The sequence below is a fragment of the Dermacentor andersoni genome, chromosome 3 (genome assembly GCF_023375885.2).
Source record: "Dermacentor andersoni chromosome 3, qqDerAnde1_hic_scaffold, whole genome shotgun sequence".
In the NCBI taxonomy this organism is placed as follows: domain Eukaryota; kingdom Metazoa; phylum Arthropoda; class Arachnida; order Ixodida; family Ixodidae; genus Dermacentor; species Dermacentor andersoni.
Window position 1 is genome coordinate 50,082,987 of NC_092816.1, and position 14,547 is coordinate 50,097,533.

The 14,547-nt window shown below is 49.7% G+C and overlaps 1 protein-coding gene across 1 annotated transcript in view; it reads left to right on the forward strand.

Moving 5' to 3' along the window:
* Window positions 1-14,547, forward strand: part of LOC126548455 (uncharacterized) — a 255,240-nt gene that overhangs the window by 190,350 nt on the left and 50,343 nt on the right. The window contains exon 3 of the mRNA XM_050196647.3: window positions 7,368-7,561. Within this exon, the coding sequence (XP_050052604.1) occupies window positions 7,412-7,561 (150 nt within the window). The 5' untranslated portion in view covers window positions 7,368-7,411. The remainder of the gene's footprint in view (window positions 1-7,367; window positions 7,562-14,547) is intronic.

Here is a 14,547-nt window from a genome sequence, read left to right on the forward strand (position 1 = left end):
CGTTCTCTGTCCGTTTTCTTGCTTTATTTTTTTCAATGCTTCGCCGATCCTACTGTCTTCGCAACTAGCCCAATCCTCAATCTTGGGCCATTTCACACAACTTGCTACTCTACACTGGCACAATCGGACGACGAGGAGGCAAAAGGACTCATGAATGACGATGGTGATATATGAAACCTCAAGGACCACGTACAGCCCGTTAAGCACAATACAGCAAGGTGAAGGTCGGGCGGATGACTGGGGTAGTTTGGAGCAGACGGAAAGCGTGAAGGGTCACAGTCTGTCATTCGTTTGAATTGGCCGTTTCTCTGCGGCTCACAACAATCGAGCTTAACCTGCTAGTCCGAGGTCTCCGTGTGACGACGCTCCCTCCTTAGCACGACGCAGAATTTTCGAACGTTTGCCAAGAATGCGACGACGTGCAGCGACATCGCAAAGCGAGCGACGCGTTGACCGACACTCCACCGGGCTGGCGGCGCCGCCTCCCGCCGCCTCCGAAGTTCTTCGCATGTGACTGCCGTCGGCGACGCGACGAGCGCGACCCCGGAAGCATGGCGGACGATGCCAAATTGACACGTGACAGTGACGTAATCGACCGCCCCTTGTCACCTTTTAGCCTAGTTGCCCTCATCTCGTTCTTGTTCCTCAGTGAAATGGAGCAACCCACTCTGGAGGATCGGCTACGAATCGGGCGAATCGGACTTTCTTGAGGAATATAAAGTAAAATTTATTAAGTGCTTTCTAAATGTGAATTAAATGTCTACGGATCAAATATCTAAGTATCACAGTAAAAATTATGTGATCATACGGAGGAGAAGAACGATTTTGGCGTGCAATTCTTTTTGTCTCGCGCAGAAAGTTGCAGAGGGTTTCACAGACGTTCCTGTGGCTGTAACCCAGTGCGCCCTCATCTTCTGATTTATTTCTTCTTTGTCTACAGGCGGCTCTCTGTCTATACATCCAAGTTGTCAACCACATAACGCACAACGCCGAGTGCTCTTGAATGATACGTATAGTACTATCATATTAAGACACTTCGCGAAGTGACAGTGAGTTGTCGTCCGACGAGAAAAGAGCGACACTTACACAAATCACTCAATGGTACGGCTCTTTCACTCAGCAACTGATTGCCGTTTAAAACTATGTATGTCATCACCACGACGAATTGAGCTGCCTTGCGGAGCTGAATTCCGCATTCCCGTGGCAGTGACGAAACCAAACCTGAATAATTCCTCTTGAAATTGCTTCAAGCCGATTTTCTTGATAAGTCCATCGTGCGGCATATTTCAACAGTTTAGTCCCATAAATGTCTATTGTTGTAAGTAATAAGCCAACCCTTTTGCTAATACGATTCGAATCTTCGCCAATCACGCCTACCCCCCCCCCCCCCCCCCCCCCCCCCTGTGGCTGTATGCGTCACCAGTGAAGGAAAACGAATCGAACGTGCCACGCGACGACCCCGCGCTAGCTCACAAACACGGCTCCTGTTCCAGCTATGGCGACATCCGTGCCCGATGTGACGATCCAAGCCCTACGTGACACGAAGCCCCACGGGCAAGCTGTCAGTAGCGGTTCCCCGACAGCTCGCTCTCCGATAGACGGGGCCTCGTCGGAATCGCCCAGCCCTTCGTCGCCACCGGTGGTCCCTCAGGTGGTCGGAGCACGGCCATCGCAAAGTGACCAAGCAAGGCCCAGTGGCCAAGTGCAGGTCCTCCACCGTCGGGTCGCCGCGCGCGAGGACATGCAGACCCAGGACGAGCGCTTCTGCATCATGCTCTGGGTTTTGGGCGCCTCCTTCTCTTTCCCCCTGGTGCTGTCCGCGTGGCTCGTTCTGGTTCCCCTCGTGGTCCACGCCAACTGGACCATGCCGCCGCCGCTCTTCTCCGCATCGCCGCCGTTGTCCGCGTCCACGCCGTTCCCTTCGACTACGGTCGTCCCCCCGACCAACACTTCCGCCTGCCTTGCGCCCGTAATGTTGCCCGCGGTGCCACCGAATCTCAACGTGAGCGCCCCGTCCCTGTTCGGGCCGTCGAACGAAAGCTCGAGACCCATATTTTGCGTCTTCAACAACACGCGCGTCTACGGGGCTCTCGGAATCACGCCACCTCGGTGGAACTACGTGTTCGCGACCGTGCCCTTCGCCTTGTGCCCGCACGTCGTCTACTGGTCGGTGGGCATCGAAAACGAAAATCTGACGAGCCGGCAGCCCGCCTTCGACGAGCTGTACGGCCTGCAACGGCTGAGGGCCGTAGCCGACGCGCTGAACTTCTCCGCCGTCAAGATCCTACTGGCCCTGGGCGGATACCCCGAGGACGCGCCCCACTTCTCGATGCTAGGCCGGGACCTCGCGACGATGTACCGGACGCTGAACAACGTCGTCGGTTCCCTGGACAGACTCGGCCTCAACGGCGTCACTGTGCACTGGGTCGAGGCTCGCACCGGTTGCCAGGGGCCCGACGACTACGGTGTGCTCAACAGACTTCTGAGAGGACTCCACACACTGTTCCAATCAAGGCCCGGCGCCTTGGTGACCGTGATGCTCGAACTGAACGCGGCCAGCCAGTCCCTAGCTCGAGACGCTGCCGACTTCGTCGACCACTTCTTTCTGGCGACGCAGAACGAGCGCTCGCAGAACTGGTTCGACATCAATGACTTCTGCAAAGCTGGCACCGTCGGCATGCACGAGGCGTACCGGTGGTTCGCAAGCGCCCTGCCTGCGACGAGGCTCCGGAGGTCCCAGCTTTGCCTCACCGACAGCCTGTTGCCGTTCCACTCGAGCGTCGACCTCGAGCCAACGCTGAGCCTCCAATACGCGAAGGATTTCAGGCGCGGGCCCCTGTACTTGGAATGCGACTGGCCCGACGTCTGCGAGGTCCGGCCGTTCGGTTCTTCGTGCCTGTTTCACTTCTTCGTGGTGAAGCAGGCGCCGGGCCTCCTCGACGACCCGCTGATGCTGATAGACGACATCAACGCTCTCCGGCAGCGCCTCGACTTCGCCGTGATCAACGCGACGCAGTTGGCGTCGGCACCCGGCGACCCTCCGCACGCCTGTGTCCTCCTCCTCGACTTGGAGGGTGACAACTACGCCGACCAGTGCGGTGGCCGCCTCTACCGCTACGCGCTCATGTACAATTACTACTACGGCACTCTGGGCAGAGCACACTATGGTGGTGGTGCCATTGGCGGCACTCGCGCTCAGTGTCAACCGTGGTAGGGGAAAGCGGAGAGGGCGAGCTTAAATGTGGCTCCATCCGTGATGCGCGCCGCACGTTTTGCGGCAACAATTAGAGCGTTGAAGCTCGAGGGCTCACCTAAAGTATTTCGCTGATCGCAGTATGCGTACTTGTTGTGTCGTGTAATTACGTGTCCGCCTGTATTTTCTTTCTTTCCTAATTGCTATAGTGCCTAGCTGGCCGTACGTGTCGCGTGCATGCTTGCCTACAGCTAGCCGACAATCGAATTTAAAGAATTCCTTCTCGATTAAGACAAAAGAAAGAAAGGTCGAACGGCAGTGACATGTTTTAGCCGATCTTTGCTGTTTGGCGAGAAGTGTCGCGCCTGCTCACCAATGTTTTATAAACTAGGATGGGAAAAAGCTATTACTCATTATTTCAGGTTTCAAACAACTGAACCGACAATATAGTGTTGAAAAGTCAGGCGAATAGGTGTTGTTCCATTCGCCAAACATACGACAAAAGAAAACAAATTGTGAAGAAGGAAAACATAAGACTGCGTTCTCTTGTCGCACTCGAGTGCGAGGCCTATGGCGGTGTATACTTGTGCAGCGGATGCCACGGTCACGGGAGACGAGATGGTGGTGGTGGTGGTGGTGGTGATGATGATCCTCCTCGGTACACACGGCACACACCCACCGTGGGAGACAGGCCAAAAATTGGGCGGTTTGGAGAAAAATGAATACATCTTTCTCTAATTCTTTCTTCTTTTTTTTTTTTATCTGTCTTGTCAATACCAGATAAATTATTTTTTCCTCCCTTTCTGTTTTCTTTTTTTCTTTTTGAGTGCAGAAGAGTTATTCCGCTCCAAACACCCCAGCCAATAAATCAACCCTCACCATTTTCGATTCCCTAAAATGGTGGCACATCACTAAACAACTTTTCTAAAATATCTTCTGAGAAACTGTCATTTCAGTTTCACAATAAAGTGCAGTTCCGAGACGCTGTACGTGAAAAGAATATTAAAATGTATGCCTATTCTCGCGATTATGCGAAGGTCTTAGAAATTTGGAGAAACTGTACTTTGATGTGCGACCCCTATTTAGGCCGTCATCTTATTATTGCTGCATTTATTGTCACCGCAAAAAAAAAAAAAAAAAAAAAAAAGAACACAGCTTAGTGCATGTTTGGGCGCTCGTATAGAAATTCTGTCGCTGTTAATGAATTGTCTGACGCTGCTAATCTTGAACGTAAATACATGGCTAAAAAAAATGTTTTGGCGTTCGATGAACGCAAAATGTATACGGGACAAAAATTGTCCCGAATTCGAGAAAAAATGGCACTTTTGCCGCGTTTTCAGCTGTGAATTGTGCATCGTTCCAGTCTGTCTAAGCATACCCACGATAGCGCACTTGTCAGCAGAAGCCTTAGTCACTTGTTTGGCGAACTTTATTAAAAGTAATAAGGTGACAAAAACATTTCCGAATTTGGGTCTCTGCTCCACCCAGTGTCGCTGATCAGCAGTATGCCTTCATGGCAACGCACGCACGGGTTTCCTCGCATAGCTGTTGCTTTATTGTTTCGTTCTTTCTGTCGAAGTTTCCAAATCATCACTTCATGCGTGCAGCATAAAAATTCAGACTGAGGGCGAGAGCTCTTCTCCTTTCCTTTTTTTTTTTCTTTTTTCAGGGTACTCGGCCTTTTATCAAAACCCCTCCAAGACAACTCAGTAGCAGAAGATTCCTTCATCGGAGCAGATTACGTTTATGAGCAGCTTTTTGGCCGTAGAGTAACCGTGTTTTAATAGCGTAACAAGGTGCATTAGTGCAGCAGTCAGGGTATACCCCTGCGTCGTGTCCATGCCACACTCACCGTGGACGAGGCGCCAAAGCCGCGCCACGAGCTTCTCACAAACTGATGTGATCAGGTGCATATGGCAAACCTGCGGCCTTAAGAAGTTCCACTTCCAAGGATAGTATACAAAATTCCCCTAAGCTGTTATCGTATGTACGTTGGCCAAACAGGCAGATGTGTCGACGTACGCCTCGGAGAGCACAGAAATTCATTAAACGGCGCGCCATCCTCTCATCTCGCCTTACATTGCAAATCGTGTCCTTGTAAACCCATCTTCGAAAACACAGTCATTTTGTTTCGCTACCCTAACCGAACCACACGGGGAATCTCGGAAGCCTGTCGTATCACCAAGGACGCCGCACTTTGTGTAAGCCAACGATCCTTATAGCTACATGATAAATAATTAAATTTTATTAATCGGTATGGTATGGCATGAAGAACTTTATTTAGGTCCTGAGGGATCAGTCTGGGGCTGATGCGGGCTGCTCCCACGTCGCGACAGAGAGGTCGAGCCCCCCTGCCGTTTCAGGCGCTCGGCCTCTCTGTCCCGACGTGGGAGCGGGCCGCTCCCACGTCCGCATCCGTCCCAGACTGATCCCAGATTGCTAACGCGCACCTTAGAGGCATGCTGTTTTTTGCACCTCGTCTTGACATGCGCGACGCGTCCATTTTCTATGCGTACATTTTTTCCATACGTGTATTAAACGCCAGTTGTGAGCGAGCGCGTGTGGTTTGTGTTTCTTTTTCTGCGTCCTGCGTGTTTATAGCGCTTTAGGGGGAGCGTGGGGGGGGGGGGGGGGGGGGGGGGGGGGTAAAGAGAAAAGCAGAAGGCAGTGGGATTAACCAGAATATCGTCCGGTTGGCTACCCTACACCGGGGGAATGGTAAAGGGGAAAACAAGGCTGTCAGGGAGATAGAGGAGGGAAGGAAAGAAAGAAATTGGCGCTCTTTCATAATAACACTCGCCTAGCCTGCCAGACCTGATCAGGTTTTTGCTACATTTATCGCCGTCTAGCCACTCACTTTCGTCATTAAAACACCAATCTCTGCATTGCACCACTATGTACGCGCTTGCACTGACTCCAGTTCTTTGGATCTCATCCCTCCTTTTATTTTTTCTTCCTCTTCCTTTTTTTTTTTTTTTTTTTTTTTTTTTTTTTTTACAGATGGTCTAAACATCTGCGTTTCGGTGGCGGCGCCTGATGTCTATGTCTTGTACTAGCGTCGCAAAGCGCCGCGTGATTTCCAACTGCACTGACTTAAATTTCGGCCTTACATTTACGGGATCGAGCTGGTATTCATCAGCCTATATCTTTCTTTTAATTTAATAATTTTCCCGATCTCATTGAAGTTGAAAAACAAGAAATAGCAGAAGGTTGTGGGCGCACGAATGACGGCAACATTGACGGAATTTTCTATCGCTTGACTGACTATAGGGACACGCATGCAGCTCACGAGTAGCATTTGCTACAACCGAGCGACGAAGCAAACTTCCCCAGATTCCATTAAATTGAGAGTCCCTCTTATCTTGTCATTTTATTGTTTTTTTTTTTTTGTACGCCGTTGATTCCGTGCAGAGGGCGCAGTTTCGGTGTACCTGGTGTATAACGCTTTCATTATTTAAGTTAAAATTGAGACATGCACCCGTTCGTAGCAATTGCTACAAAGGAAACCCATACGGTTTCCTTGAAAGAAGAGCCTCGCAGTTGAAGAAAAATTCCTCCTGGTCCAGGACTCGAACCCGGGACCACTGCCCTTCCGGGGCTGCCGCTCTACCATCTGAGCTCAAACTCTACCATCTGAGTCAAACTCTTGCCTTTGCTTCGAGTTGTTGACGCATTCGACTTCGTCCTGCTATCTGCTAGGCGCCGGGTTTACTCAGATGGTAGAGCGGCTGCCCCGAAATGGCGGTGGTTCCGGGTTCGAGTCCCGGACCAGGAAGAATTTTTCTTCAACTGCGAGGCTTTTCTTTCGAGGAACCCTTATGGGTTTCCTTTGTAGCAGTTGCTACGAATGGGTGGATGTCTCAATTTTTCCTTAATTAATTACTTCTCTCCACCATGTGAGCTTCCGCAGAACTATTACGTCATAACGCTTTCATATCAGGCGCATCTTTTTTACAGGTGCTCAATAACTTGGTAATCTTCCGCTTACTCCCGAGATACCAGTAGACCAACAGCGCTTCTTTCACATTGGGCTCTTTATAAACATGCACATCCATGACCCTTTTCTTTTAAAGAAAGGAGGCAGTATGCTGACTCCCTCCTTTTTGAGTCTTATTCAAGGAGCCTCGTACCCCGAGCCTTATATCCTCGGTGTGTCTCTCCTGTCGCCCCACAGGCGGAGACGCCTTCGCTGCCGCGGCCGTGGCTGCGTGAGTCCGCATGGCCGGCCTGATGACGTCAGCCGGCGAGGACGCGATGACGTCGTCAGACGGCAACGTCAGCAGCACCAGCAGCGGTAGCAGCAGCGGCAGCGCCGCAGGCAACAACGAGACGCCCTGGGCTGACCTCTGGTGGAAGGAGCGGGTGCAGGTGAGAAGCCGCGACTACACGTACTAAGGCTTTCAAGCTCTATGGATGGACGGATGGATGGATGGATATTATGAGCATCCCCTTTGGAAAGAGGTGGTGGGCTGCGCCACCAAGCTCTTGCTATTATACTGCTTAACGTCTTACCTAGGTTAAAGAAGTAAAAAAAAAACACTATGAACTCTCACAACCAAATTTTCTGATCCCCTATTGCGAACTTTGCTTTTGTACGTCTCCGTTTTTTTGACGTTTCCCTACTTTTCTTCCACCAATCTTCCAATTGCATCTTACTCTATAGGTTACGCAAAAAGCTCCCTCTGGTTACAGATGCCGGAAACTACATAAAACTTCAAGGCTGTAGCAGCCGTGAGCGGTTGTTGGTCTTTGCAACGTGGGTTTAGTTGGCTTTATTCCCGGAAGCTAAAAAATTCAAATTAAGTTCTGAGGTTTGGCGTGCCGCAACCAACGATCTGATATGAGGCACACCGAAGCGGGGGAATATAAGTGCTATCATAATGTAATTATAATTCCACCGTACTGCAATTATTGGATCTCACAATATCGCATTGCAGTGACTCGTATGAAATGTGAAGACTTCTGAGCGTTTCAGTCTCCTTTTCCTATATGTCCATCCCCGGAGTGACCGAGGGATAGAACGTTCGACTGGCTATCTTATCCACGCGACAAACTGCCGATGGATGGCGATAAGGCCGGGTAGGCAGCGTGCAGGTCAATGAGGAAGGATTAAAAGAACAGAAGATGAAATGGATCGTTACCATAATTTATGCGACCGCACTTTTCCAATAATCTAGCGCCAAGCTCGTTACCGAACACAGCAGGACTTGACCATGTTCCGGAAGGGCAAGAAGCCATTTCTAAAATACAACAACCAGATATTGTATTCCCAACCGCTCGCAAATGTACTTAGGTGTCATTTAAAAAAATGGTGCCGTGAATAAACGAAACGTAATTTTACTGATTGAGAAAAGTCGGTAAGACGCCTATTATCGATCCTATACGCACACTTCGTTCCCTTGCGAAAGTACAGATTTGCTTTTTTTTTGTGTGTGTGTGTGTGCGTAGGTTTTTCGACTTAGCCCACGAGCTGATCGTTTAAGACATTCCACGACGGTGTTAACGAAGTCTACGACACAGCACTTCAACAAAGAGAGGAAAAGTAGCGTGCGGCGCATTCTGGGCGGAAAGTACTGGTGGAAGCAGCGACAGACAGTATACCAGCGTACATGACTACATTTAGGTAATTAACGACCCCATGAAACAATTTATTGGTCTACAAAGTATACTAAAATGTAATCTGATTCCTCGGTTCCCTTAGGCCGAAGCAATTATGTGCATAACTTAGCTCCCTAGACGAACGGCTTCGTTAAACTTCAACGCACAGCAGTTCGCGTTTCCACGAGGCAAGACTGAAGCGAAAATAAAAGGAGCGCTTCCTCTGGTTAATATATGACCGTAAAGGCAAAAACAGCGCAGTTAACGAGACGGGACCAGAACGATAAACGACAGTGCTTTCCTGGCAGCCGAACGTTCGCTGATGCCGCAGTATTGTTATTACACTTTCTTTTACGATCTCTCTCTCTCTCTCTTTCTCTCTCTTTCAAGGGTAAGAAACACGAGAGGTAGAAAGAAATATACGCGCAAGCTTGAGGCTATTGCTTGGCAATGTCGCCAGCAAAAGGATCATTCCAGAATATACCACATTCGTCGCATACCCTGGCACAAAGTTCGCATATACGCGCTTAGAAAGATGCTGTTATATACCGATGCCCGCACCAATATAAGTACGAAATACCGCGTGCGGTCGTTGCGTCATTACTGGTGTACCACCGCCCAGAACGCAAGCTCAGTAATTTGAATTCGCTCGTAACTTATGCCCTCGCATCGCCAGTGAGTAATTAGTATTCGCTCTCGCTTATACGTCTCTGGACCGGAGAATCGGGCCTGCTGCACTCGCGTTGGACGGCAAAATAGCAGGAGCTGCGCGAGCACGCGAACGAGAACACACACAGTCGTAGCCGCCATCCACAATGGGCTCGAACATAGAGTTTCTCATTGTAACACCTAGAGGGAAATCTGGCGCCACCGTCTATGGGAGTTTCTTAAGGGGCGCTGTGCCGTCATGGCAATGACGGTGTATGTGTCTGCGAGGCTTGCGTTGGCTGGTGTTGCAAGAGGCTTCGTCTAAAACGTGGATATGGCTACACAAATAACGCCTCCCTAAAGTAAAATCTTCATGAAATGTTTCCATTCACGCAAATTGCATCTTTACTCGCCTACAATGCATGACGAAGGGAAGAAAAGCAAGAACAGACGACAAACTGTTTCAAAGTGAGCGCGAATCTTGTCGTCTGTCCTCCGACTTTAGCGGCCCGCTGATACTTTTTACGTATCATATAATTGCACACGCAATAACAAGTACTAATAGTTAGACAATACATGTTCTTGTGTAGTAATAAAGCTAAAGCAACTTTTTTACGTGCAGTTTTAGTAGAATATGAATAATTGTGACAGACGGAACGGTGCTTGCCTGGCTCTCCGAGAACTATGGCCAATCCGAAGTCACAACATACCGGCATTCCCATGCATACCACAGCGCAGCAGCGCCAGATTTCCCTCTAGGTAATATAGTGAGAAACGCTAGGGCTCGAGTCCCAGGTGCGTGATGAAACGCAGGCACGAATAGCGGGACGCCATGCGCGGGCGTTCCATGCCGCTTGCTCTGAGTGGGCTCGGCTTGTAGAAACAATCACGGTGCTCGCGTGTCGAACGCCACGATGACTCCGCGCTCCGTTGTGCAACGACGAGCTTATACACAAACTAGCCCACTCATTGACTCGGAATCACGAAGTACTTGTCTGTTTTATTTATTTCTCTCTCTTTTTTTCTTCTTTTCGGCGGAACCATTGATTCGATAGCTGTTACTCAAGAGGCGAATATCGGTACGCCGCTGCCAAGAAACGCCTAGAGAAGCTATACATGCAGAGCTTGACGTAATGTAGATGCGATGGTGCCGCCCCGTTACATTCCGGGCTGACAAAAGGAAATCAATAAGAAGTGCATAGAGTAGGAAAAAAAACGAAATACGCCTCTCGTGTAATTTCTTTTTTCCGCAAGGTAGCATTATTACTTCTATCGAAGTTTTCACTCACAAAAAAAAAATAGAAACGTGCTTGGAAAAGCTTATTGTACAAAGCTGGTAATAGCGAACAAGAAGATAGAAAACGGGTGAAATCGGCCTGCGTTAAAGGGCCCTTGAAACGGCTTGGACAAATTTTGTAGACGCGTAGGGTACAGCTACCGTAAAGCATTAGCGCCGCAATTTAAGTGAAGCGTCTCATATTAAGAGCGCTACAGACGATTACAAGTTACCCTCCTCCTTAGCCATGCTTTCCCATCTCAACTCGTTTGCCGAGTGATCGGGGCTAAGGTCCGCCTACTCTGGCTCTGCGTCATGATGTGACGTCGTGTCGTCTACTTCCGGTTGCCTTAGAGCCAGCGCGCGAAGTCTCTCCAACCTCTCAGCTAGACGCCTGGCCGTCGATCTCCCGCGAGAGCTATCCAAGCAGCGTGCGTTGCGACGCGTTCTGTCGCAGTGCCGACTGTGTCCAGTATTCCGGTAACCGCAGGTGAGCTGGGCGTTTTGACGCATGGGCGGAGGCGTAAAATAAAGCCCCTCCATACTGCTACCGTTGTGATGAGAAGGCTTAGCGTAAACGTGAACGGGCCGAGCGGCCTGCACGGTGCAGCCACCTGGTGTCGCAGTACTTAACCAGCCAAACAGATACCTACTATTGTATAACCAAGTGTAAAATGTTTTGAACATCTAAAAAGACAACGAGTTCACGATTACGCTTCTGCCAAAACTTTACGTTAGCAGCAAGGTAGAATACACTCGGTTACTGCTATATTAGCTCAGTGTTTGTCTGGTTGAGCTCTGTGTCACCATGTGGCTGGACCGTGCAGGCCGTTCACGTCTGCGCCTCCCCTCATGCGGTAAAACGCCCAGGCCCGGTCCGCTTGCACTTACGTTTGCCCGTATACTAGACATGCTAAAACTCTCTACTGTGGTAGTAATCCTCGGGCGTGAAGTGACGGCCGCTCACGCGTACACGCTGGCGCCCGATTGGATAGCGACAGCCCGATGCGCTGCAGCTTCACCCCTCGCATGTTGCCTTGCACAGGGATACGATGTCGCAGCTTGACATGTTGCCGATCGGTAGATTTGTAGCCCACAACGTAACAAGGGCGATCCGCGGTACTCGCAAAAAGAAAACTCAAGACCAGCAACACTGACCGCCTAGCTGGTGTCAACACGGAGAACGTCGTCTTACAAGCAGACGACACTTGCTGTGTGCCGGATGTGCTTGAGCTTAGTGATAAATGCGATAAATTATCGTTATGTATTTTATTTGCGTTATCTTTTTTTATAGAAACAAGTTAACCAACATTCCATCTATTAGGAACAGCACTATAAAGTTGGAAAAATTATCGATGACGCGACCGGGGTAGCCAATTGGATAGCTTACCCAACTGACGTCAATCGGGAGGGGGCGCCTGAAAACACAGGGCAGCTACGCCGACGCAGTTGGTAGCGACGCACATATATAAAACCTTGTAATAAATTACACGCTTTACGCGGAGCACTTAGATGCGTCACTTATCAGAAGTACCTAGAACGACTCAGTACGTTTGTACAAAATCGTCAAAATCGTTTCATTGTCTCTTTAACAGCCCTCTAGTCAGCTACTCTGCTCAGAGGGAAGGGAGAGAGGAGGAAAAGAGGTGTATGAAGAATGGCGATCAGGATAGGCAATATACAGGATGCGAGTGTAGTTACACGTCAGCGCCCCCCGCCCTCCCCCCCCAAAAAAAACGTTCACAACTAGCTCTGAATCTAAGCCCGTGTATGTGTATGCAAATAATGAATTGTAGACAGGTGTAAACATGGTACGTCTGGTCTTTCTGCCTGTATACCACGTCTCCTTGTTTACAAGCATGCACATACCCTACAGACGAGCTTCAGATTCTTAGTAAGGGAAGTGAAACGAATGTTTCATACGCTCTACTTGCGCGATTTCCTTCTGCAACCGTGATCAACAAAAGCGGCCAAGTTTACGCAAGCGTCTTCGCAAATATTGTTGCTGGAAGCGGCGAACGGAGAATAAGTAGACTAGTGTCAACGTCAGTTCCCTGCTCAGTTTTTTTTTTTTTTGTAACTATGCCTGCTCATTTACAATACTTCGTCGAATACATACGATGACAGAAAGCGGACAGCATGTAAAACACACCCCGTAGACACGCAGCGTGCGATCCTTTCTTGCATTTTCCCCCTCTGATCTTTTTAGAACGCAGCTCTTAGGAGCCCGTTCATGCGGTGAGTGTAGGCGTCGGCGTAACCGAGCGAGCGATCGCAGCGAAGGAGAGAAGAGCGAGAGCGGAGCGCAGCGAGGGATGAAAAACGCGAGGAGGAAAGCGGAGGAGGAGGGTATGGTGGCGAAAGCTTGAGGAGAAAAGCGTAGTGCGGCGACGATGACTACGAGATGGCGCCAGAGTAGCCCGCGTCGTCTGGCAGGTCTGACTGCGGCGGCTACCGTGAATCGCACCCACGCGTCACCCAGGCGCTGCGTCTCGCGATCTCCAGTTTAACGAGACAGTCGCGCCCCACTTCGCTCCGTTTGCAACGTGCCGTACAAGACAGGTTGTCCGCACCAGCCAATATATCGCGAAATGAAAACACGTACTGAGCTGCGCTCAAATTGCGCATTAGGGAGTATCGTATTCGTCGGTGAATTTTTCTTTCTTTCTTTTCTCTCACGCTTTCAGTTGTTTTGAGCATAAAATGCAGATAGCGCTACAACGACGACAAATAAAAATAAAGAAGGAACTAATACACATTTGAACAGCAACGCTTTCCCTAAAGAGCACGCACAACTTAGCGACGCGCACGGACAGCAAGCCTGAACAAAAGAAACGAGCTTTCCTTTACTCGCACCGACTGTAGAAGAGCACACACGCGAGAGCCCAAAGGCGAAGTGCAAACTTCGAAGCAAGAAGAGCGTCGCAAGCTGCAACTGAAGCTTGCAGGTGCGTTATTGTGTTCCGGATGCCTACTCAGTCAGAAGCGTCGAACGGAGTGTCAACACGAGCGTGTACCGGAACGGGAAAAGTGACAACTTTCAGCGCGAGATGCTTTTTTAAGGATTTTTACTACGAAAAAAAGCACATGCGATTGAGGACTATCCCCTCTTCACCCTCCCCCCACTCTCTTTACTAGCTCACTTTTTTTAGCTTGTTTCATTGGCACCTGCAGTGCCACTGTGAAAAGACTGAAGCAGGAAATCGCGCGGCCGCTTTACTTTTCGTTGTTCAACTGAGCGAACTATAAATATAAACGCGAGCGTACATAACATACAAGGGACCATCGAAACTGAATTTCATTGCCGAAGCAAATAGTGGTGGGCGTTTTCCAACTTTATTTTTATAACGATTTGCTTATATAGTTCGTTGCTCTCACTTATCGCTGGGATTACGACGCTACTGCGGTAGTATTACGCGTAGCTCGAAGCCGGGTGGGGAAGTAGCTCCTCGTTCCATTTCATTCGCGCTCATTTTCGGAGCTAGTTCAGGGGTGCTACAACGTAAAGGTATTCCGCACTGTTTTTATTCCATTTCTGCCATTAGGCCTCCCCGAGTGGTGAAAAATTTTCGTAGAAGGATTGACATTTAGGTGAGTTGGTACTGGTTGAACATCTTGAGAGAGAGAAGAAACTTTATTAATGAATGGCCGGCAGTTTCGTTGTGGTGGCCTCAGGTGGCGGCTCCAAGTCCTTGGACTCGGGCGGCATCTTTGGCTTGCCGGACGGCCCAGAGCTGGTCTGCCAACTCTGAACTTTTCAGAGCCGCCTCCCAGCGGTGGCGACGCCGATGGAGAAGGTCCCCGGCTTCTTGAAGGGGCAGCGCAATATGAC